The 26587-nt window shown below is 40.8% G+C and overlaps 1 protein-coding gene across 4 annotated transcripts in view; it reads right to left on the bottom strand.

Annotated features, from left to right (window-relative positions):
• RTN3 (reticulon 3) overlaps positions 1-26587 on the bottom strand; it is an 83853-nt gene that overhangs the window by 38032 nt on the left and 19234 nt on the right. The window contains exons 2-3 of one of the 4 annotated variants that reach the window (XM_058438836.1): positions 21969-22029; positions 4933-6980 (exon numbers count right to left, since the gene is read on the bottom strand). The exons of 1 other annotated variant lie outside the window; for it this stretch is intronic. In XM_058438836.1, coding sequence (XP_058294819.1) covers positions 4933-6980; positions 21969-22029 — 2109 coding nt within the window. Of the gene's footprint in view, positions 1-4932; positions 7264-21968; positions 22030-26587 lie in introns of all 4 variants that reach the window. 2 more of the 4 variants (XM_032153161.2, XM_032153163.2) reach the window with 2 other exon arrangements.

The following is a 26587-nucleotide window of genomic DNA, read 5'->3' as shown; positions in this document are numbered from 1 at the left end:
AGCCATAGATTCACTTTAAATGATACCAAGATAGGAATTATTTTGTATCCCTTGTTTTGTAACTCTTTTCATTCCACTTTAGCACCCACCATCTGCTGGGTGCTCAACAATGTAGTTTTTACTAATAAATTACGAACATTTTTACATAACAGAAGACACTAACTTTGACAGTAACTAGAAAAATAAGGCACAGAGCTAGAAGTGAAACTGATAAGCAGTAGCACCCTAACACTGGGGAAATATTCACATATGTGTAAAAACAGACAAATATAACAATGTTAACTTCAGGCGGGGTGCGGTGGCTTACGCCTGTAATCCCAGCACTTTGGGAGGCCGAGGGGGGCAGATCACGAGGTCAGGAGATTGAGACCATCCTGGTTAACACGGTGAAACCCCGACTCTACTAAAAATACAAAAATAAAATTAGCTGGGCGTGGTAGCGGGCACCTGTAGTCCCAGCTACTCAGGAGGCTGAGGCGGGAGAATGGCGTGAACCCGGGAGGCGGAGCTTGCAGTGAGCGGAGATTGCACCACTGCACTCCAGCCTGGGCGACAAAGCAAAACTCCATCTCAAAAAAGAAAAAGAAAAAGGAAAAAAAAAAAAAGAATGTTAACTTCAGCACTGTCTATAATAGTAAAAAATAGGAAAGAATCTAAATCCTTATCAAAAGAAAATAATATATTCATACAATGGATTACTACATAGCTGTTAAAATGAATAAATTATATAAATTCCAAGATGAAAGTAGTTTAAAAACCTAATGTTGAATGGAAAAAGTTATACAACAAACATGATAACGTGAATGAATGGTTAAAAAGCATAAAACAATACAAACACATTTATTTAAAATAAACTGGAAGGATGTACCAGGTCCATGATGGTGTTATGTCTGGGGAAGGGGAGATGGAGGGAGTGGCCAGGTGGTAATCAAAGAGTCCTTTAGTCTGGAAGCAAATATGACTACCAGTGCTAACAATTAACCTAAGTTAATTCTACATATAGAGAAGATACGGGTGTAGGCTGCCTTTGTACTTTTCTGTATTTTTCCATTTCTTAAAAAGAAATAACAACTTCAATGACTGTGTAATATTTGATTGCACAGTTATACCATAATATACTCAACCAATCTCAAATTGTTAAGACACTGAGATATCTGCCACTAACATAAACAGTGCTATAACGAACATCTGTGTAGTTATTTTTGCACATTTTTAAAAAAGGATAAATTCCAGCCGGGTGCCATGGCTCACGCCTGTAATCCCAGTACTTTGGGAAGCCGAGGCGGGCAGATCACGAGGTCAGGAGTTCGAGACCACCCTGGCCAACATAGTGAAACTCTGTCTTTACTAACAATACAAAAAATTAGCCAGGCATGGTGGTAGGCACCTGTAATCCCAGCTACTCGGGAGGCTGAGGCAGGAGAATCGCTTGAACCTGGGAGGCAGAGGTTGCAGTGACCCGAGATAGTGCCATTGCACTCCAGCCTGGGCAACAGAGTGAGACTCTGTCTTTTAAAAAAAAAGGGCCGGGCACGGTGGCTCATGCCTGTAATCCCAGCACTTTGGGAGGCCGAGGTGGGCGGATCACGAGGTCAGGAGATGGAGACCATCCTGGCTAACATGGTGAAACCCAGTCTGTACTAAAAAATACAAAAAATTAGCCAGGCGTGGTAGCAGGCGCCTGTAATCCCAGCTACTTGGGAGGCTGAGGCAGGAGAATGGCGTGAACCCGGGAGGCGGAGCTTGCAGTGAGCCGAGATTGCACCACTGCACTCCAGCCTGGGTGACAGAGCAAGACTCCGTCTCAAAAAAAAAAAAAAAAAAAAAGAATAAATTCCTAAAAACCAGATTGCTAGGGCAATTCTAGGTCTGTTACATATTGCCAACCACCTTCCAGAAAGGCTGTACAACAATTTACATGTACTTCACCAAACTATATGCTTATTTCCTTGCATCTTGCCAATCTGGATACTAAAACACAAAAAACTATCTTCACTACACTAGGTATGTGAGAGGCAGGGATCTGATTTTCTTCCCCAAATTATGAGAGTCTATCATAACTTAATTACTCAGCAACCAACTATAATATGATAAAGGCTTCATTACAACCTGTTACGTAATAACCATAAAACAGCAAAAACAAACAGAAAACCACTAATTCTTTCATTGTTTCTTTTGCCTATTTTCCCAAACAACTTTAGGCAGAATATAATTAAAGCATTGTTTTTATCTTAGAAAGGAAGAATATGTAGATACATGTATTTAAAACTAGACAATCGGCTGTGTGTGGTGGCTCAGGCCTGTAAATCCCAGCACTTTGAGAGGCCAATGCAGGCGTATCACTTGAGGTCGGGAGTTAGAGACCAGCCTGGCCAACATGGTGAAACCCCATCTCTAGTAAAATACAAAAAATTAGCTGGGCGTGGTGGCACACGCCTGTAATCCCAGCTACTCGGGAGGCTGAGGCAGGAGAGTCGCTTGAACCCTGGAGGTGGAGGTTACAGTGAGCCGAGATCGTGCCACTGCACTCCAGCCTGGGCAACAGAGTGAGACTGTCTCAAAAAATTAAAAAAAAAAAAAAGATAAATAAATATAACTAGACACTGATGCATTTTACTGAAATGGTTTATATTTTTATTTATTTATTTCACTGCAATGAAATGGATTATATTTCTAAAGATTTATTCATAAATAAGACAATTTTAAAAGGTTTTCACTTTTGAAAGCTGCAAGAAAGGCCTTTAAACTTCTTGGTCTAACTATACCAGTCTTCTTTAATTATCATCTAAAAATATACACTAATCACAGCATTTGGTCAGTGACAAATACCCTGAACTTCCATAGCCCTTTTCATCTCTCACACTAGATTAAATAATTCAGTTGATAATCACTAATAATTAGCATTTACACAGCACTTTATTTACTGCAACATACAAAGCAGGGCAAAATAATGATCATCACATTAACAAAGGAAGATGCTGAACCAATTAGACTAGTCATCTAAGGTCACGCTAAAACAGGAATTTGCCAGAATTAGACACTGGAGTTCTTGTAGCATAATTCCTATATGCCTTATTACTCAAAAGTTACTACCTGTAAGAATTATGACAACTCAGGAAGAAATCTAGAATGCACCACAGCCAGAGAATCATATTATTGAAATGATAACTGAAGACCATCTACTTCACTTTACATCCTCACTTTACAGATACTAAAACTGCGGCCCCTGAAAGGTTATGTAAGTTACTTGTTAAAGTCATACTTCTAGGCACAGCACAGCAAGAATTAGAACCTAGTACTCTTTAATCCAAATTCAGTGAGCTTCAAATACTAGAGTATAAGATTGGTAATTCAAAATTTTTGGTTTATCAAAAAGCCTCAGTGTCTTCACCGATAATTGTTAGTGAACTAATTCATATCATTCATTCAACAAATAATTATCCAGTACTTATTATGTAGCAGGCCCTGTATTTGGTGCTAAATCTGACTGAATATTTACTATGTGCTAGGCACTGTATTACCTGCATTTTCATATTTAATCCTCACAATACCATTGTAAGGTTAAGTACAATTTATCTATTTTAAATATTAAAACTTAAAAAGATAAATCTACCTACAGTTTCCAGTAAGAAAATGCCTTTATAAAAAGTAAATAGTATAATCAAACACAAAATACATTTAGCCTAACAAAAATCTAATTTTCTTGTAAATACTGCAACTCTGTGTATGATTTCATTTGAAAAAAAGATCTATAATCAAATAGTTTAAAAACCACAGACCTCTACATAGCACCTAACACTGACCATACAGTAGATGTAAAACTTGGTATTACATTAAAGGATGGGGGTTCCTTGTAGAGGGGCTTGAAAGATCCTTTTTTTTTTCTTGTACTTTCCAAGATCCCAGAATAGACAGCATTTGCAGTAATCTAACTGAAAGACACCTGCTAGAAAAGTGATCATTTGAAATAGATAAAAGACAAGAGAAGGGGTTTCTGGTACCATCTAATAATGAGTTTTGGCCTGAAGAATATTAAATAAGATAGAAAGTAGAAGAACGCATGAGTTCTAAGCATTGCTCACAAAATAGTACTACAATACTGGTTACCTACTTTCAGGGCATAAAATCTCTATAGTATATGATCACATTAATTAAAAGTTTCATTTACTATCTTTCCCAGCAGGAATTCCTTTATCTTTGATTGCTGAGATTCCACAAGGCACATACCAAAAAATCCAAGTGCTAAAAAGTATGATTATTATGTAGATTTAAAAACAAGCTTTGTAAATAAGTAAGAACCTGATGATATTAGGTTCTCACCTAATATCACCCTAGGGCCAACCTATAAGAAAAGAAGTACCTTGAAATATAACTGGAGCATAGAAAAAAAAATTTTTTTTTTTTTTTTTTTTTGAGACAGAGTCTCGCTCTGTCGCTCAGGCTGGAGTGTACTGGCGTGATCTCGTCTCACTGCAAGCAAGCTCTGCCTCCCGGGTTCATGCCATTCTCCTGCCTCAGCCTCAGCCTCCCGAGTAGCTGGGAATACAGGCACCCATCACCATGTCTGGCTAATTTTTCTGTATTTTTAGTAGAGACAAGGTTTCACCGTGTTAGCCTGGATGGTCTCGACCTCCCAAAGTGCTAGGATTACAGGCGTGAGCCACCACACCCGGCGAGCATAGAAAAAATTTTTAGGGGAAGATTAATGTTACAAAGTGGTCTACTGCTTTGGGAAACATTGGTATTAAGGAAACCAAATCAAGCAATCATTTAAAAAAATACAGGAGAAGAATCTGCCTTTCCCATCATACAGTATATTTGTATTCTAGCCATAATTTTGTAGGTATAAATCAGACTCTAACATAAATGGCACGCTGATAAGTAATCAATCACAGAATTAACCACATGCAGTATTCTAATATAAATGGTTACCTGAGAAGTCTGTCAGAAGTCTTGCTAGGACATGCTTTTTTACCAATTCAGTCTTGCTAAGGCTGGAAACAGCATCTACCCTAGTAATTTCTCTGATAGTGGTGGGCTTTTGGGAAATCCCAAGATCAGATCCACTCTTGACATTACGTTCTAGGATGTCATATGATCTCTGTGGCCAAGATTCTGGAGCAAATGTGAAAGTTTGCTTCAGTACTTCTTCAGAAGGCAATTCTACGTCACACTGTGCAGAAGGTGACTTCTCAACCTGTCTTTCACCTAATTCTTTAAGAGCCTTAATTGTGAGCTGCTCTTGTTCTAAGTCAAGAGATGCTACTGGAGTACTTTGGGTAGGGAAAACACCTAGAGGCTCACTTCCATTTGTTTCTTTGCTTTGTTCACTGTATTTGCTTCCAATGTCTTTAATTTCAGAACCACCGGACTCATTTTCATGTAAGACTTCTACAGGAGGAATTGTTTTAAAGTCTGTCATCTTCTCTGATATTGCTTTAAAGGCATTTCCTTCACTATCTACTATTCCTTTATCTCTGGTTTCTGTAAAGGCTGCTATCAAGTCCTCTGGGGAGGAATCATCTATGTGTTTAACATTTTTCCCATGTAATGACTCCAAATAGGCAGATGTTGTCACATTTAATGAGAATTCTGTCTCATTAAAAACATTTGGAGACACTGTTGAAGGAAGTTTCGGGTTCTCAGTAGTAGTAGGCTTTTCAGGAGCAACTTCACTCACATCTTCTAAGGAGACATTCATATCGGGTACTTTTGAACATGCTGCCTCACTAGCTGGACTCCTTCCAAGAATATCAAGCTGATCTTGATGTGGCTCAGAGTCACTGACCAATTCTTCAAAGTTTTTAGATGTTTTTTCTTCTCTCTTACAATTGGGAATCTCTTTGATTTCTCTTTCACCTGTTTTTACAACAGCACTTGGAATGGAAACAGGTTTTTCAGCCAGAATTTTGTTATTTTCAAATGATATATCTGCTGTGATGTCCTCTATTACTGTGTCATCAGACTCACCAGAACTATCAGCTTCTGTGATTTCTCCTGATGCAGAGCTCTTCCAGTTCATTTCATCTTTCAGGTGGTCATCAGGTAAAATCACTTTCACTGTGGCCACTCCGGAACCCAAAGAGTCACATTTCTCAGGTGGAGATCCAGGTAATTCTGCAAGTGTGTCATCCTGTTTCTGCACATTGCCTTGCACACCTTTGATACTGAATTCTTTTGGGGAATTCAAAGAGTCGGGTACAGGTTTTCCAGTGACAGCATTTTCTTGCAGGAGAGATGCTTCTGCCCAATCACCTGTTGATTTAGTGATGGGAGTGCTCCCATTAATAGAATATACAGGAATTTTCTGATGAGTGCTAGTTTTAAGATTTACAACTGGAATTTCTGAATTATATTCACTCACGTCAAGTCCTGTAGTTTTTGTGGTGCAGTCAGAAGATTTATCGGTCTGTTGTTTCACTTGGGGAACCAGATCCCAAGTCAGTATTTCGTTAGTAAAGTTATGCATATCATTCACGCATCTGGACACCTCTTCCAGTGCTGCATTTGTGTGTGAAAACTGCCTACTGAGCAATGCAGACATTGGGTAACGTCCTGCCTCTTTGTTTCTCAGTGGAAAAAGCTTGTCATTAGTCTCTGAAATGTCTTCAGATGATTCTCTATCAGTGTGCATAGACCAGCTACCAAAATCATCTGTGCTCTCCTTATATGAGTCTTTAAATTCTTTGTCAAATGCTGCTTTGTCAATAATTACTTCAAATGGTGATTCAGGGGAATCCTTTTCAATAACACCATCTCCTGAAACTTTGGATGGGGACAAAGAATATGTATAAATGCTTTCTACCTTAGAGTACTCAGTAGGCGGTTTCTGGGCTGTTAGCAAAGTGAATCTGTCATCAGCATCCAATGCAGTTTTAGCCTCCCTACTTGATACCTCATTTGGGTTCTTGGTCTCTTTATCTATTTGCTTTTCCACTTGACCAATTTTCTTTGAGAGAAAAGCAGGATGCTCTGGGAAACTGGCTGGAATAGAAGGACGGTCACAATGAACTCCTGCTGCAAGAGAAACTGGAGAGTCTGATACGTTGTTGCTGGCCCCCTGAGGCTTTTTCATCATTTTCATATCTAGAAGATCCAAGTGGTCTTTTCCTTCTTTGGCTAAAATAGGCTGGCTCCCTAACACATTGCTTTTTTCTCCATGTAGTATTGTAAGGCCAGTGTTATGTATTTCAGAAGATGAAAGAAAGGAAGAAGTCATAATTTCTGAAGATGGCTCATCAGAGCAAAGAGAGCTCAATCCCTCTATGATCAGAATTTCAAAGAAAAAAATTGTTTACCAGGTACAATTACACATTAGCTAGCCAAGCCAAGCAGCATGCTTTTTATTTTTTAAATTACATATATATATATATTATATATATATATATACACACACACAGGATGTATATATACACACATAAATATGTAACAAAATGATCAAGTTATCCTACAGGACATGCATAAAACTGCCAACAGTGAAACAGAAAAGCCGTATCATGCCACGAACTGCAAATGACAAAAAATTTTCATGACAAATACTTTTGGTCTACTTTTCCATTGTACAGAGAAAGCATAAAGAAGAGCGGTAAGATTGAGAAACCTTGGGAGGTTTTTTATTCTTTTGGTAGAGCTAATCAACAAAAGCAAAATAATTTATACAAAACAAATAACCTGATACTATAAAGGGTTGATAGACTTCAATCTGTAAGCTGAACAATTCAGAGCACAGACTGCTTCTATAAATCCATTGTTACAGTCTCACAATCTGAGAAGGAAAAAAACAAGTGGCCAGACTTCTTTTTGATTTTTAGGAAATGCAATGGACCCTTCCCGAAACTGAAAATGAGACTAGAATTATTCTATTCTATCCACAGGAAGAATCTGTCCCATGTACAAATAAATAGCTGTGATGTTCTAAACCAAAGGGTACTGAAAAAGGTGGACCCCCTCCAAAATCTTTTTTTTTTTTTTTTTTTTTGATACGGAGTCTTTTTCTTGTTGCCCAGGCTGAAGTGCAATGGTGCAATCTCAGCTCACTGCAACCTCCACCTCACAGGTCCAAGCCATTCTCCTGCCTCAGCCTCTCAAGTAGCTGGGATTACAGGCAGGCACCATCAAGCCCAGCTAATTTTTGTATTTTTAGAAGAGATGGGATTTCACCATGTTGGCCAGGCTGGTCTCTAACTCCCGACCTCAAGTGATCCACCTGCCTTGACCTCCCAAAGTGCTGGGACTACAGGTGTGAGCCGCCACGCCTGGCCCCTCCAAAATCTCTTGTACTAACTTGTCATTTAAATCAATATTGTACTGTGCAAATTGATTTCTTTGGTTAAGACAGAGTTAACTTGGCTGGACGCAGTGGCTCACCTGAGGTCAGGAGTTCGAGACCAGCCTGATCAAAATGGTGAAACCTCGTCTCTACTAAAAACACAAAAAAATTAGCTGGGTGTGGTGGCAGGCACCTGTAATCCCAGCTACTCGGGAGGCTGAGGCAGGAGAATCCTTTGAACCCAGGAGGCAGACACTGCAGTGAGCTGAGGTCGTGCCATCGCACCCCAGCCTGGGCAACAAGAGTGAAACTCCATCTCAAAAAAAAAAAAAAGACAGCGTTAACTCCAGAATTACTTTTAAAATAGAAAATATCCTTCTCGAAGTAATACGTTGTCTTATCAGTTAATACCATAGTAGCCATCAATTTACCACACTGTTTTCTAACTTCCCACTCTAACAAGTTTTTACTGGGAAAAAGGATCAAAACAAATATCCCAAGGGCTGGTGCTTTCTTACTTCATTTATTTGTTTGTTTGTATTTGAGACAGGGTCTTCCTCTGTCCTCCAGGCTGGAGTGCAAGTGGTACAATCGTGGCTCACTGCAGCCTTGACCTCCTGGCCTCAAGCTATCCTCCCACCTCAGTCTCCAAAGTAGCTGGGACCACAGGCACAAGCCACCACACCTGGCTAATTTTTAAACTTTCTTTCTTTTTTTGAGACGGAGTCTTGCTCTGTCACCCAGGCTGGAGTGCAGTGGCACCATCTCCGCTCACTGCAAGCTCCGCCTCCCGGGTTCACGCCATTCTCCTGCCTCAGTCTCCAGAGTAGCTGGGACTACAGGCGCCCGCCACCACGCCTGGTTAATTTTATTTTTGTATTTTTAGTAGAGACGGGGTTTCACCGTGTTAGCCAGGATGGTCTCGATCTCCTGACCTTGTAATCTGCCTGCCTCGGCCTCCCAAAGTGCTGGGATTACAGGCATGAGCCACCGCACCTGGCCTAATTTTTAAACTTTCTACAGACACGGTGCCTCGCTACATTGCCAGGTTGGTCTCAAACTACTGGGCTCAAGCAACCTGCCACCTCGGCCTCCCAAAGTGCTGGGATTATAGGCATGAGCCACCACGCCCAGCCCTGGGCGCTGTCTTTCTTGCATACTGTTGTATCTTTGGAGCTGGGACAAAGTGGGTCTTAAATAAATAGCCCCATATAAGTGAATCAAAGATTCAGCTTGGTCAGCTGAGACCTAAGTAGGTTCAGGACAGCAATGCCTTGAGCATGAATGAGTAACTGGGAAAATGTGACAGACAAGTTCTTTTGGGATTACCTTTATTCAGCTTATGTTCTCTTTTTCATGTAAACATCCAAATACCAGATAAAAGCAAAATTATGACTTCATTCAAAATTATTTTATTAAAGACAAAAATATTTTACTATAATAAATAAAATTCCAGTATTACAAAAATGTTTTAAAATGCCATATAAAGTTCCCCTACTTCTTTTTTTTTTTTTTTTTTTTTTTTTTTTGAGACAGAGTTTCACTGTTGTTGCCCAGGCTAGAGTGCAATGGCACGATCTCTGCTCACCACAACCTCAGCCTCCCGGGTTCAAGCGATTCTCGTGCCTCAGTCTCTCAAGTAGCTGAGACTACCGGCATGCACCACCATGCCCGGCTAATTTTGTATTTTTAGTAGAGACGGGGTTTCTCCATGTTGGTCAGGCTGGTCTCAAACTCCCAACCTCAGATGATCCACCCACCTCGGCCTCCCAAAGTGCTGGGATTACAGGAGTGAGCCACCGTGCCCGGCCTAAAGTTCCCCTACTTCAACACATCACTGAAATTTGATGTAATAAGAGCTGAGCTTCAGAAAATAGTGTAAGTGTAATCTGGTTATTAGAATAAAAAGTCTTTGTACACTGAAGGAAAACTGTTAAAGCTTGGTGGCAAAGCTATATTACCAAAACAAAACACTTGAAGTAAACTGTAACTCATATGTAGTTCTAATTTAGTAAAAATGGTTTGCATCTACCATTATATAGTATGGATATTCAGCATGACTAGATTACGGCATAACAGAAAGGAAGATTAAAAGGTTCAAAAATCTGAAGTGTAAAGTACTACAGATTACATTTAAATCGGAAATATTCCACAATCTGAGCCATGCATTGTTACTGAACTTACTAGTCAGTGTTTCTACCAGAAAACATTCAGTGAACTAAGGTTATGGTAAAACTGTTTGGGAACCTCTCTCTTCAAACAACTCTGAAGTGAGTCAAACTGACTCCACCCCACAGGGAAGGTTCAGCTTATGTTTTTTTGTGTGTTTTTTTAAGACAGAGTCTAGTTCTGTTGCCCAAGCTGGAGTACAATGGTGCAATCTCGGCTCACTGCAACCTCGGCTCACTGCAACCTCCACCTCCCAGATTCAAGCGATTTTCCTGACTCAGCCTCCGGAGTAGCTGGGATTACAGGTGTGTACCACCGTGCCTGGCTAATTTTTTGTATTTTTAGTAGAGACGTGGTTTCACCACGTTGCCCAGGCTGGTCTCGGACTCCTGAGCTCAAGCAATCCGCTCGCCTCAGCCTCCCAAAGTACCAGGATTACAGGCATGAGCCACTGCGCCCATCCAGCTTGTATGTTTTTTTTTTTTTTTTTTTTTTGAGACGGAGTCTTGCTCTGTCGCCCAGGCTGGAGTGCAGTGGCGCAATCTCGGCTCACTGCAAGCTCCGCCTCCCGGGTTCACGCCATTCTCCTGCCTCAGCCTCTCCGAGTAGCTGGGACTACAGGCGCCCGCCACCACGCCCGGCTAATTTTTTTGTATTTTTAGTAGAGACGGGGTTTCACCGTGGTCTCGATCTCCTGACCTCGTGATCCGCCTGCCTCGGCCTCCCAAAGTGCTGGGATTACAAGCGTGAGCCACCGCGCCCGGCCCAGCTTGTATGTTTTATGGAGATGGAGATTTCAGATGATTCAGATCTGTCATCTTACAGATGAAAGTCTACAAAATGAATTAGTAATAATTCAACAGGTATTTATTGAGTGCCTACCACGTGCCAGACACTGTTTTAGAAACTGGGCTTAAAGCAGTGAATAAAACAGAAAAAATGTCTTGCCTTTATGGAGCTTACAACACAGATGGGAAGGCAGACAATAAGCAAAATCAATAAGCAAAATGATGACAATGATATAGTGGTGATGGTGCTTGATTAAACAAAAAAGAAAGCAACCAAATTGAATGTTAACCAAAGAATATTCACGTCACTGGGAAGAGCATGGTAAAACTGTCTAGGCTCTAGCAGGACACAAACTGGTCAGTTTATCAAGCTTTGCTTTTCTCTTAACTTCCTTGAACCTTTACTACTCCAAAAGTTTCAAGTTAGGTGTAGAATAATCTTAGTTACTAAAGATAAAGTTAGAAGTCCTATTCTCAGAATACTAACAAGTCCTCTGCTGAGCACCATGATAGCCGACAGACTTCAAACATTAAAGATTCTTTAGGCTGGGTGTGGTGGCTCATGCTTGTATCTTAGAACTTTGAGAAGCAGAGGAGGGAAGATTGCTTGAGTCCAAGAGGTCAAGATCAGCCTGGGAAACATGGTGAGACCCTGCCCCTAAAAAAATAGAAAAATTAGCTGTGTGTGGTGGCACACGCCTGTAGTCCCAGTCACTTGGGAGGCTGGAGTGGGAGGATTGCTTGAGTCTGGGAGGTCAAGGCTGCAGTGAGCCATGGTCATGCCACTGCACTCCAGCTTGGGTGACAGAGTGAGAAAAGAAAGAAAAGAAAAAGGAAAAAAAGAAAAAGGAAAAAAGAAAAGATTATTTAATATGACATGGCTACGAGATATATTAAAAAAAACCCTCTAATAATGCTCCCTAATAAAAATATTATAACTTACTATTTAAGGTATATATTGTCTTCTGGGGGCAAGCTTAGAGGGTAAACAGAGCTCAGTGCTGCATTCATTTCTCAGTGATTGTGAGATGCAGGCGCTAATCATTATTGTCAATCAAGCTTTCCCACATGTAGAAAAATAAGGTAGCATCATCATCTGTGCTTTAACTTTAATTATTTTGTTTAGAATTTCAGCAAATGAAAAGACCATTTTTGGCTAGCTGAAACCCTAACAAACTTGGACATAGCTGACCTGTACCAAGACAATGGGAAAAATTGGGCTGGAAGTAAAAAGTTTATAAAGGCATGAAAACATTAAATAGAATGAAGACCAAAAACTAATAAGCCTTTTAGAACAGCTCCGATAAGCAAACACTCTTCCAATTGGTCAGTATGGTACTTGTCACTGCTGTTGCCCAAGTCAGTACCTGGCAAAGGGACAGAAAAGTCCAGTGAATCTGAAGGCAGTTAGCTCTTAAAATACTATACACTGTAAAGCTGTCTGGTAGAATAAATCTGGATTATTTTATGTCTCAGAAAATGTCTACTACCTTTCTTTTCTCAAAAGATTCATTCCTTCACACGCGCTCCAAGAGCCTTTCAACATTACTCAAAACAAATCGCCATCAAAACTCTCATTATGAACATTTTCTAAATTAGTTCTTTGCTATAATGGAATTTAACGTGGATATTCATTTTCAAGAGTTCTAATCACTTAAAAACATGGTGCTACTCTAATTATTAACAAATAAGGTCATAGATCTAGTAGATGTACTAAAAAGGGAATCAGCTGGGTGTGGTGGCTCATGCCTGTAATCCTAGCACTTTGAGAAGCCAAGGTAGGGAGGCAGCTTGAGCCCAGGAGTTCGAGACCAGCCTGGGCAACACAGTGCGACCCCATCTCTATAAAAAAATTAAACAACTAGCCAGGCATGGTGGCATGCACCTGTGGTCTTGACTACTTGGGTGGCTGAAGTGGGAGGACTGCTTGAGCCCAGGAGGTCGAGGCTGCAGTGAGCCATGCACTCCACCCTGGGTGACAGAGCAAGACCTTGTTCCAAAAAATGGGGGGTGGGTGAGAATCGATATATGGTAAGAGGTAAAAAATGTCATATCCCCACAATGATCACGAACATGTTCTCAAACTTATCAAGTACTCAGCTCCATGATTACTCATCTTCTTAAACTCTAAGTACTCTACTGAGATATATTATCTGAAACAAAGACTAACAAATTAAATTGGTAGTCATATTCTAATTTCTAAATTTTTAGACCCAAATAAAAAATTCTTTCTTTTTTTTTTTTTGAGATGGAATTTCACTCTTTTTGCCCAGGCTGGAGTGCAATGGTGTGATCTTGGCTCACCACAACCTCCGCCTCCTGGGTTCAAGCAATTCTCCTGCCTCAGCCTCCAGAGTAGCTGGGATTACAGGCATGCGCCACCACGCCTAACTAATTTTGTATTTTTAGTAGAGACGGGTTTCTCCATGTTGATCAGGCTGGTCTGGAACTCCCAACCTCAGGTGATCTGCCCGCCTCAGCCTCTCAAAGTGCTGGGATTACAGGCGTGAGCCACTGCGCCTGGCCAAAAAATTCTTATTAAAAAAAATTGAAGTTGGCCAGGCACAGTGGCTCACGCCTGTAATCCCAGCACTTTGGGGGCCGAGCTGGGCAGATCACGAGGTCAGGAGTTCGAGACCAGCCGGACCAACATGGAGAACCCCGTCTCTACCAAAAATACAAAAAAATTAGCCGAGTGTGGTGGCGCATGCCTATAATCCCAGCTACTCGGGAGGCTGAGGCAGGAGAATCACTTGAACCCAGGAGGTGGAAGTTGCGGTGAGCCAAGATCACACCATTGCACTCTAGCCCAGGCAACAGTGTGAGACTCCATCTCAAAAAAAAAAAAAAAAAAAAAAAAAAAAATCAAAGTCCTTTAATCACAATTGCTAATTGTGTGGCCTTGAGTAAACTGCTTAATACAATCTCATCAAAATGGGAAAATTAAAGCACCTAACTTTAGAACTGTTGGGAGGATTAAATGAGTTAATACATGTTCACAGTAGTATCTGCCACTTAGTAAATCCCCAATAAATGTTCCCAAACACCACATTCTGAAAAAACTCTCTTGACATAGACTCCAGACCACATGCCTTTTTATTAGGGGAGAGAAAAGGCACATTGGCAAACTGTAACCACCTTCATCTGGTATATAATACAGAAAATCCTCATGTAGAGCTTTAGACACTTTCCCTCCTACCATTCACATATTAAGGAAAATAATTCAAAGAGCTTTTATCTACTTCAAAATCTTAGGTGATGCAATGTCTGAATACATTGGTACAAACCAAATGCCTATGGCATCCGAAGAATTGTGCTAGGTTCTATGCAGATAAAGATGTTTGAGAGCCCAGCCTGGCATGGTGGCTCATGCCTGTAATCTCAACACTTTGGGAGGCCCAGGTGGGAGAATTGCTTGAGCCCAGGAGTTAGACGAGCCTGGGCAAAATGATGAGACAGATCCCTTCTCTATAAAAAATTTTAGGGCCCGGTGCGGAGGCTCACGCCTGTAATCCCAGCACTTTGGGATGCTGAGGCGGGTGGATCACCTGAGGTTGGGAGCTCAAGACCAGCCTGACCAACATGGAGAAACCCCGTCTCTACTAAAAATACAAAACTAGCCGGGAGTGGTGGTGTATGCCTGTAATTCCAGCTACACAGGAGGCTGAGGCAGGAGAATCACTTGAACCGGGAGGCAGAGGTTGTGGTGAGCCGAGATCACGCCACTGCATTCCAGCCTGGGCAACAAGAACGAAAACACCGTCTCAAAAAAAAAAAATTTTTTTTTAAATTAGCTTGGTGTGGTGGCACATGCCTGTGGTCTCAGCTACTCAGGAAGCTAACGTGGGAGGATCACTTAAGCCTGGGAAGTTGAGGCTGCAGTGAGCCGTAACTGACCCACTGCACTCCAGCCTGGGCAACAGAGTGAGACCCTGTCTCAAAAAAAAAAAAAAAAAAAAAAAAAATCCAAAAAACAAAACCAAAAACCCAAGAAAACTCAACATGTAAGAAATTCTAAGCCAATGCTGAAAGATAAATAACTTTTCCTTTTTTTTGAGACAGTCTCAGTCTCACTCTGTCGACCAAGCTGGAGTGCAGTGGCCTGATGTCAGCTCACTGCAACCTCCACCTCCCCGGTTCAAGTGATTCTCACGCCCCAGCCTCCTAAGTAGCTGGGACTAGAAGCGCACACCACCACGCCCAGCTAATTTTTGTATTTTTAGCAGAGATGGGGTTTTGCCATGTCGGCCAGGCTTGTCTCAAACTCCCGACCTCAAGTGATCCACCCACCTCAGCCTCCCACAAGTGCTGGGATTACAGAGGTGAGCTACCACACCCAGCCAGTAAATTTTCCTGAACAAAATGTTTCGCAAAAGATCTTTACCACCAGCAGGGTCAAAGTATATTTTGGTTCAATGTACAACCAGCTGAACGATTTAATAACCAAGCACAAAGACAGCCTTTGGCACAATTTTTCACAATCCCTCTCAAACTTAAGAGCAACTACTAGTTCTTCATGGGCTTTATCTCTGATTTACTGCTTCAGAACTTCCTAAGGAGGACAGAGCTCAAGAATCTGTATTACAAGTTTCCCAGGCAACAAACCTGGTTTCAGAACCACAGCCTTAATACATTTGGTATGTGTTGGAGGGCAGAAAGATAAGGGCCATACTTCAGAACTCTAGTCCCATAAAAATCCCACAGGAGGAGCCACTGTCACGGCTTCTCCTCACATAGATGGGCTTGCACAACTTAAGAGTAGCAAGGCATGCAGCAGGAGCGGTCTTCCCGTGCCTACTTTAAACACTTCCATATATGAATTCTAAAGTACAGTAATTCTGCATTTTTATTGGAATAAGGAAAAAAACACATCTGACTAGAAAATCTGGTATGGGAATTAAGGAAGAAATTTCTCTCTTTTATGCCTAGAGTATTTTATCTTTCAGAGCAAGATGAGGAGTTTAAAATAACATGATTAAAAAAAAACCTACAATGTCTAAGACTAGGCACAGTGGTGCCCGCCTGTAGTCCAGCTACTCAGGAGGCTGAGGAGGGAAGATTGCTTGAGTCCAGGAGTTTGAGACCATCCTGGGAAACACAGTGAGACCACATCTCTTAAAAAACAAAGAAACAACCAACAAAAAATACTGATGAGTAAATACATTTGAATTGAAAACCCTTCATATACTGTTTATTCTGCTTCTTTTTCCCCAAAGTGTCTCTTAAAGATTTAATACTCATCTATTCAAGTACTTATAACTTAATTACTAAAAACAAAATGTGATCTCTATAATTAAGGAATAAGGAATGTTATATCCTGTATCAAAGAGTTCTTCCTAAAAAGAGTAAATAGTTTAAAATTATAGTTACCATGTGGTTAATTACCCGCTCACCTAAGAAATTCATTACTTTTTACTAAAAGGATATCTATAACATGGAATAACTATATACATCAGTGAAGAATGGATGCCAGCCTGTAGTAGCCACTAACTTACTTTTTCATATCCATACTATGCATATTCATTTGAGGGAGGTTTGAAATATTCAAGTATAGGTTTTCCTACACTTGAATTTTCTCATGTTCACAAAACAAGAAGACAAATTCGTGCAAAACAGTATCAACAACTTTCAGCCACAGCATCAAAATAGGAAGTTAGCCAGCAGACACTCTGCAGCCAAGCTAGATCCTAAACAAAACGTCTCTTTTGTACAAAGAAAAATGTTTTTGTTTTGTTTTGTTTTATTTTGTTTTAAGGCTGTAACTGGCAAATTTATTCTTTCCTCAATGCTTGCCCCCAAAGTTCAGGGTTGTAACTTCCTATTCCAGATGCCTACTGCATTAGTCAAACTGAATGCAAACATTCATTAATGCAAATGTGCTTCCAATGTGGCATGGCGGATGGATCCTCTCTTTCCAATCTCACCTTCACCTACTTTTCTTCCAATGTTTTCTAAAGAAACAGTATTTTCTAGCTTCCGCTCTCAAAGGTTTTGAAAAGTAAAACAAAATTTCAGTTTGATTTTGATTTTGTTGGAGGGAGCATATACCCCAGATGATACTAAATTATATCACTAATAGTGATAATATGGTCAAAACAATGGTATTTGTCTCTTCTGCTGGCATGATTTTAATATTAACTTCAAATGCCATCTCTAAAAAGAAGTCTAAACCCTAAAATACAGCTAGTTTATTTGATCCTCTTTATTATAGGTACAGCAGTTATGACCATGGCTTTGGCATCCTCCATCTATCACTTACTTGCTGTGTTACCTTCAGCAAGTGAGTCATTTCAATTGGTAAAAGTGCTAGTCCCTTTCCTTCATAGAACTGCTTATGAAGATTAAATGAGATGATTCATGTAAAGTTTACTGGGCATAGTAAAAGTTCAATAAAAATTAGCCACATACTACACCTATACTTCTGTCAATATCTTTGTATGTTTTATGAAGTACAGGAAAACATCATTAAAATGTAATCCACTATTTTAAAACTCTCAGGGATTAGGCTGAAATATAATTGTTGCTTGATGGAAAAAGGAAACCATAAGCAAAAGACTGCAAGGACAAGGACTACTCAGGGGTACAACTTATGGAAGAAGGAACTGATTATTCCTAACTCCTCCTTGATATGAGTTAGAAATCTATTCATATCAAAAGTTTAACTTCCTAGCTTATGTAGCTGTATTCTCAAAGCAGTACAACTTACTAAATATCACAAAATTTACTTTTAAAAACTTTAACTGCCTTTAACTCAGTCTGAATTAATGACATTTTTTACACATGCATCTACCTGAAACCCAATAATAATAAATATATATTTCAGGATAAAAAAAAACATGCCATTCTTAAATCTTAAAGTGTCCTATTTAGGCCAGGTATGGTGGCTCATGCCTGTAATCCCAACACTTTGGGAAGCTGAGGTGGGAGGACCATTTGTGCTCAGGAGTTCAGCCTGGGCACCCTAGTGAGACCTTGTCTCTATTTTTTTTTTTTTTGAAGTCCTATTATTACTACATATTGCTTAATATGATTGGGGTATATAAAAATAGCCACAATTTCCCTAAGGCTAGATAGCTAAGGTATATGAAGCCAAAGAAATTAGTTGGGTTACTGTCAGTGACGGACTCAAGGTGCATGCTGGTGGCAGCAGTCACTTTCAAAGGCCTGTCTGGAAGTGGACTGTTCCCAGAGCCCTCAACTCCCACTCAGGGTTTTAATACAGTTAACCAACTATATATCAACAGCTTCCTCTTCCCTTATTTTTACTAAGGCAGACTGGAAGCTACCAGTCTTGGCTCCCCTAGAAAACACCTAATCATCTGCCAAGGTGTTCCCTCAAACAGCTGAACAGGCTAACCTCTAGACTGCCAATGACGTAGGGCCTCACTGGGCTACTTTTCCATCATGTGTTTTGTTTATTTGTTTGTTGCAAGAGAAAATGCTACTAATAGAGGTTAAATGAAACCCATTCGAGGATAGGGCATTCTTTTTTGTTTTTGAGATGGAGTTTCGCTCTTTCGTCCAGGCTGGAGTGCAATGGCGCGATCTGGGCTCACTGCAACCTCTGTCCCCCGGGTTCAAGTGATTCTCCTGCCTCAGCCTCCCAAGTAGCTGGGATTATAGGTGCCTGCCACTACACCTGGCTAATTTTTGTATGTTTAGTAGAGACGGGGTTTCGCCATGTTGGCCAGGCTGGTCTCAAACTCCTGACATCAGGTGATCCGCCTGTCTCGGCCTCCTAAAGTGCTAGGATTACAGGTGTGAGCCACTGTGCCCAGCCAGATAGGGCATTCTTAATTACCTTTTTACAATAACACTATTCTCAATCTACACTGGTCAAAAAAAAATTTTTGTAAGCAAAAAGAATAAGTGTATGCTGTCTTACAAATTCTAATACACAGTGTGAAACTGAAGCCTATTAAAACATTCATTTTTAATTTAAATCCTTTTTATTTACCACCCTTCTACTTCAGTGTACGTGTAATTTTTTTGTTAACCAGGGATTAAAATAATTTTTAAAGCTATGACAGTTATCTTTTCAACATGTCATACATTAGGTATGTTAGCCATGGGTCACACTGTTACACTGTTTAGAGTATCAACTATCCCTTTTCCATATGAAAAAAGTGACTTGGCCTGGTGATGTGACTCATGCCTGCAATGCCAGCACTTTGGGAGGCCAAGGCAGGCGAACCACTTGAGGTCAGGAGTTTGAGGGAGTTTGAGACCAGCCTGGTCAACATGGTGAAACCCCATTTCTACTAAAAATGCAAAAATTAGCTGAGCATGGTGGTGCATGCCTGTCATCCCAGCTACTCAGGAGGCTGAGGCGAGAGAATCGCTTGAGCCCGGTGGGTGGAGGTTGCAGTGAGCTGAGATCACACCAATGCACTCCAACCTGGGCGACAGAGTAAGACTCCATCTCATAAAAAAAAAAAAAAAGAAAAGAAAAGAAAAAAATAGTAACTTAAGGTTAGAATGTATTCTTAAAGATCTGAAAAACTTACAAGAGAGGAAATAATTATTTGTTCTATTTATATTGTATTTTTCTTCCACAGTAGAATAAATTTAATACCTATTTGTTTAAATTATTAAGCTTCTCATGAGAAAAAAAAAACCCTTAAAAATATAAATATTGTCAAGTTCCAAATGTCAAGAACAATATAACTACTTCATATGTTTGAGTTACTTTCTAACATTAACAAAATTTCTATCTTTTAATGTAGACATGCTAATTTCAGAGGTCATTATCTGGCCTACAAGATACCCAAATTCACACAATGAGGCACATCATAAAGGAATTGGGGGTTCTAATGTCATCAGTTTAAATTAAAACAAACAAATTGTTGGCCAGGTGTGGTGGTGGTTCATGCTTATAATCCTAGCACTGTGGATGGCTGAGGTGGAAGGACTGGCTGAGCCCAGGAGTTTGAGACCAGCCTGGGCAACATAGCAAAACGCCTCTACAAAACAAAAATTAAAAAATTAGCAGGGCATGGTGGCATGTGCCTGTAGTCCCAGCTACTCAGGAAGCTGAGGTGGGGGGATCACTTGAACCCAGGAGACTTGAGGCTGCAGTGAACTATGAATGCACCATTGCCCTTCAGCCAGGGTGACAGAGTGAGACCCTGTCTCAAAAAATAAAAATAAAAAATAAAAAATAAAAAAAATTCCCTACCATGTTTCCTAAGAAGCAGATTTAACCAGGCAAAAGTTTCACTAATTTTTTTTTAATCCCATCATTTTTATTCTTATAAGGTAAAAGTCTTTTGCAGCTAGAGAAGTCCACCTGCAACAATAAACTGTTTGCACAAGACTTCTTAAATCTATCAATTTATCTAGTGATTTTAATTACTTTTGCCTCTTTCAAAATAAAGGTTCTCAGTTGACCTATATTTGGGTCTAGTACAAACAGCACAAATGAAATAATACTTTATTATCAGTATAAATTGATGAAGCACATAGTACCCTCTCTTTCAGCTTCTTGGCAATGTTACCTCCACAAACTGATTCCCTTCCCTACAGATTGACAGATTAAAAACAAAACAAAACCAAGCCACAACTCAATCTCTAGGACAAGAAGCCTTGCTTGCCAAAAGTCACATAACTGACTTGTTCAATGTTCGTAGGCAATTTGGAACTAGCCTAGTTTTTGGTTTTTTTTTTTTTTTTTTTGAGATGGAGTCTTGCTGTCGCCCAGGCTGGAGTGCAGTGGCGCGTTCTCCGCTCACTGCAGGCTCCGCCCCCCGGGGTTCACGCCATTCTTCTGCCTCAGCCTCCTGAGTAGCTGGGACTACAGGCGCCCGCCACCTCGCCCGGCTAGTTTTTTTGTATTTTTAGTAGAGACGGGGTCTCACTGTGTTAGCCAGGATGGTCTCGATCTCCTGACCTCGTGATCCGCCCGCCTCGGCCTCCCAAAGTGCTGGGATTACAGGCGTGAGTCACCGCGCCCGGCGAAACTAGCCTGGTTTTTATGACGTGTCTTAGATAAATTCACATTAAAATACCCTAGCTAGGTTGGTATTTTTCTAGTTCAGTGGAAGCACACTTTTATACAGTTTTTCCAATCTGCTACCTCTCTAAACCAGTTTCATAGCTGCAAATCAATACATTAAATGCATTCTAGGGGTTGGGTGTTTTCTGAGCCACAATTTTGTTGCTGTTGGTGGTGGTGGTGACACAGGGTCTTGCTCTATCACCCAGGGGGGAGTGCAGTGGCACAATCATTGCTCACTGCAACCTCCAACCCCTGGGCTCAAGCAATCCTCCCACCTCAGCCTTCTGAGTAGCTGGGACTATAGGCATGCACCACCAATGCCTGGATATTTTTTGTAGACACAGGGTTTCACCATGTTGCCCAGGCTGGTCTCAAACTCGTGAGTTCAAGTGATCTGCCTGCCTTTGCCTCCCAAAGTGCTGAGATTACAGGTGTGAGCAACTGCACCTGGCCTCTGAGCCACAATTCTATCTGCTCCAAATTCTGGTGGGCAAGTTTTTAATTTTAAAGAAATACTCGAAACTACTCCTGAAGTTTATGCTGTTACAGGGTCCACCCAGCCTCATTTTATTTTATTAACCATTACACGAAACCCACTGGAAACTGCTAAATAGAAACAACCAGCTTGTAATTAGTTTTTATTTTAGGGGATTTGGGGCAATAGAAGACTTGTGCCTCGTATCCCCAGTTACAGCCTCTTTCTCAACATTTTTCTTTTACCAATGCACACAAAAAAATTACAGACTTGCCTTGTGAGGTCGAAAATAGAGATACAGGCTGAGAGGAAGAGGAAGAAACAAAGGAATCTGAAAGAAAATATACAGCATGAGAATATGACAACCTCACACAGGAATTTTAACTTTAACTTTCTTTTTGATGGGGAGGAAGAGCCAAGCATCATAATTTCATTGGGTTTAACAAGGAGGAAAACTCAAATCTTTATTTCCAATTATTGTTTTCACTCACCTGGTAGCACAACCTTATTTTATTTTCAAGATGCATTTCTAAAAGTTAATCCATTCAATTATTTTTTTTTTAGTCAAACATTCTCACCTTCAAAAAAAGAAAAAAGAAACCCCTAGCATTCTACATTAAGCAAAACCTCAAGAACAGATGATGTTGCTCGGCTACTCTATGTGGGAAGGGGAAAATAAGTATCTGAGTACTAATTAATATTTGCTTTTAACCATTCCTGGATGCATTTTGAGGAGTTAAGTCACTAATATAAGCATTTAAAAATATCTAATTGGCAAATATGCAAAGTTGACCCTAAATATTTTTTTAAAAATCACAATTAATCCATGGGGAAAACAGGACTACATGAGAAATCTATGTTCTAAAATTATACTCCTCTAGGCTGGGCGCAGTGGCTCACATCTGTAATACCAGCACTTTGGGAAGCTGAGGCAGGTAGATCACCTGAGGTCAAGAGTTCGAAACCAGCCTGGCCAACATGGTGAAACCCCATCTCTACTAAAAATACAAAAATTAGCCAGGCGTGGCAGCGCATGCCTGTAATCCCAGCTACTAAGGAAGCTGAGGCAGGAGAATCACTTGAACCCAGGAGGCAGAGTTTGCAGTGAGCCGAGATCATGCCACTGTACTCCAGCCTGGGCAACAGAGTGAGACTCCTTCTCAAAAAAAAAATAAAAAAACAAAAATAAATAAAATTATACTCCTCTAAATTCAGCAACATGTATCAAAATTTAAAATGCACATATTCTCCTCCCAGTCCCCCTACACAATACTCTCTAACTCTACAGTTACACTTCTAAGAATATATACTACAGGCATATTTGCATACATGTACAAAGATATGTGTTGTGGGGCACAGTGGCTCACACCTGTAATCCCAGCACTTTGGGAGGCCGAGGCAGGTGGATCAGAGGTCAGGAGATTGAGACCATCCTGGCTAACATGGTGAAACCCCATCTCTATGAAAAATACAAAAAATTAGCCAGGCGTGGTGCCGGGCGCCTGTAGTCCCAGCTACTCGGGAGGCTGAGGCAGGAGAATGGTGTGAACCCAGGAGGCGGAGCTTGCAGTGAGCCGAGATTGCGCCACTGCACTCCAGCCTGGGAGACAGAGCGAGACACCGCCTCAAAAAAAAAAAAAAAAAAAGAAAGAAAGAAAAAGATAAAAGTTCTGGTTATAAATATTAGGAATACTCTAAATGACCATCAATAGAAGACTAAAGTTACAGCTACCACTTGCTTTGGCAACACATATACTAAAACTGGAGGGATACACAGAAGACTAGCATGGCCCCTAAAGTTATTCTTTTTTAAAGTTACATGCAAACTATGAAATACTTGCTGCCATGAAAAAGAATGAGGTACAGCTATACCTTGGTATCTGAGGGGGATTGGTTCTAGAACCACCACCCCCACCACCACCAAAATCTGAAGTTGCTCAAGTCCTGTGTAAAAAATGACATAGTATTTCCATATAACTTACACACATCATCGCTTATACTTTAAGTATTCTTTAGACACCTAATACAACGTAAATGCTATGTAAATAGTTGTTACACTGTATTGTTTTAAAAATTTGTGTTTTTTTATTGCTGTTTTTTAAAAAAATATTTTTGGTCCACAATTGGTTGAATCCAGAGATGTAGAACCTGAGATAAGGTGGGCTAAGTGTATATGTAGATATAGTCCATCTACGAATTAAACTTAAAAAGCAAATTGCAGGCCAGGCGCGGTGGCTCACACCTGTAATCCCAGCACTTTGGGAGGCTGAGGCGGGTGGATCACGAGGTCAGGAGATCAAGACCATCCTGGCTAACATGGTGAAACTCTACTAAAAATACAAAAAATTAGCTGGACATGGTGATGGGCGCCTGTAGTCCCAGCTACTCGGGAGGCTGAGGCAGGAGAATGGCGTGAACCTGGGAGGCGGAGTTTGCAGTGAGCTGAGATCGCGCCACTGCATTCCAGCCTGAGCAAAGGAAAAAAAAAAAAGGGCAAAGTGCAGTGTGCTTAAAAAAGCAGTGTGCTCCCATTTGTTAAATAACAAAGGGACAGCCGGGCACATTGGCTCATGCCTGTAATCCCAGCACTTTGGGAGGCTGAGGCAGATGGATCATGAGGTCAGGAGTTCGAGACCAGCCTGGCCAACATGGTGAAACCCTGTCTCTACTAAAGATACAAAAAATTAGCCGGGTGTGGTGGCACGCGCCTATAATCCCAGCTACTCTGGAGGCTGAGGCAGAAGAATCACTTGAACCCGGGAGGCAGAGGTTGCAGTGAGCTGAGATCACGCCATTGCACTCCAGCCTGGGCAACAGGGCAAAATTCTGTCTCAAAAAAAAAAAAGAAAAAGAAAAAGAAGAAAAAGAAAAAAACCACACAAAAAAACCACACACCAAGAATGTAAAATGACTTTTTCAATAAAAATGATAAAAAAAGAATAAAAAAGCCATGTGAAAAATAAAACCCTCCAAAATTGTCCCTAAATACTGAACTTTACATATTAACTCCCTTTTATCTTGAAATTATAAAAATGTTTTCACAAATATTAGAAATATACTTAAACTAGAAGATTGCTTTAAAGGACTGGGCTATAGCTATAAGTACTAATTCATGAAAACTATTTAGTTTCAAATATAAAGCTGCTTTTTAATTATATGAAAATGAAATACCACATTTACTCCTACAAATTAAAAAATTGTCCTTTCCTTATTTATTTTTGAGACAAAGTCTCACTCTGCTGCCCAGTGCACTGACATGATCACAGCTTACTGCATCCTTGACCTCCTGGGCTCAAGTGATCTTCCTGCCTCAGCCTCCCGAGTGGCACTGACTACAGGTACGCACCACTACGCCCAGATAATTTTTTATTTTTTTCTAGAGACAGGTCTCGCCATGTTGCTTAGGCTGGTCTTGAACTCCTTGGCTCAAGCAGTCCTCCCACTCAGCCTCCCAAAGTGCTGAGATTACAAGCGTGAGCCACCACACCCAGGTCTAAGTGATACTTTAATCAAGGGCAGCTCTCTTGCTCCTGTTTTTGCCATGTGACGTGCCTGCACCCCCTGTGTCTTCTGCATGATTGTAAGCTTCCTGAAGCCTCCCCAGAAACTGAGGAGCCTCCGGCACCTTGCTTCCTGTAAAGCCTGCAGAACTGTTCATAAATAGAGAGAAATTTTACTCTCTCTGGCTCATACCCCGAGTTTCATTATACTTTATATAGATGATTTAAATAAGATATGGGACTTTTTAGCTGATTAAATTTAGAAATTGAAAAGATGTTAAAGGATATTCTAGAAAGAGCTATCAAGATACACAAAGACATGAAGGAACCTTAAATGCTTATTGATCTGTGAAAGCAGCCAGTCTGAAAGGGCAAAATACTGGCCCAGTCCAACTATATGACATTCTGGAAAAGAGCTGTACATTTGATATCAGGAAAAAAACAAAAACAACAAAACAACATCAATACTTCAAACAGCAAGGGTTTAGAAAGTATAAAAATTTGGAAGAGAAGTAATGTAAGAAACAAATTATGTATGAACACTAAAAGCTGAAAATTTTTTTTTTTTTTTTTTTGAGAAGGAGTCTCACTCTGTCGCCAGGATGGAGGGCAGTGGCGCAATCTCGGCTCACTGCAACCTCCGCCTTCTGGGTTCAAGCGATTCTCCTGCCTCAGCCTCCCGAGTAGCTGAGACTGCAGGCGCGCACCACCACACCTGGCTAATTTTTTGTATTTTAGTAGAGACAGGGTTTCACCATGTTGGCCAGGATGGTCTCGATGTCCTGACCTCATGATCCGCCCGCCTCGGCCTCCCAAAGTGCCGGGATTACAGGTGTGAGCCACCGAGCCTGGCCTGAAAATTCTTATCAGGATACACAGTGACCAATGAAGATCAAACAAAAAATAACAAATTTCAATTAATCCTTTACTTCTCAGGAGGCTGAGGTGGAAGGACCATTTGAGCCTAGGAGAAGGCGGTTGCAGTGAGCTGAGATCACGCCACTGCACTCCAGCCTGGGTGACAAAGTGAGATCCTGTCTCAAAAAAAAAAAAAAAAAAAAAAAAAAGGATGGGGATGGGGAAACAGGCCAGACGAAGTGGCTCACGCCTGTAATCCTAGCACTTTGGGAGGCTGAGGCAGGTGGACTGCTTTCACTCAGGAGCTCAAGACCAGCCTGGGCAACACAGTGAGATCCTGTCTCCACAAAAAATAAAAAATAGGCCGGGTGCGGTGGCTCACGCCTGTAATCCCAGCACTTTGGGAGGCCGAGGCGGGTGGATCACAAGGTCAGGATATCGAGACCATCCTGGCTAACACGGTGAAACCCCGTCTCTACTAAAAATACAAAAAATTAGCCTCCCGAGTAGCTGGGACTACAGGCACCCGCC

This window comes from Hylobates moloch, unplaced genomic scaffold, assembly GCF_009828535.3.
Source record: "Hylobates moloch isolate HMO894 unplaced genomic scaffold, HMol_V3 SCAFFOLD_5, whole genome shotgun sequence".
Lineage (NCBI taxonomy): Eukaryota > Metazoa > Chordata > Mammalia > Primates > Hylobatidae > Hylobates > Hylobates moloch.
This window is presented reverse-complemented; position numbering and strand designations above follow the sequence as displayed.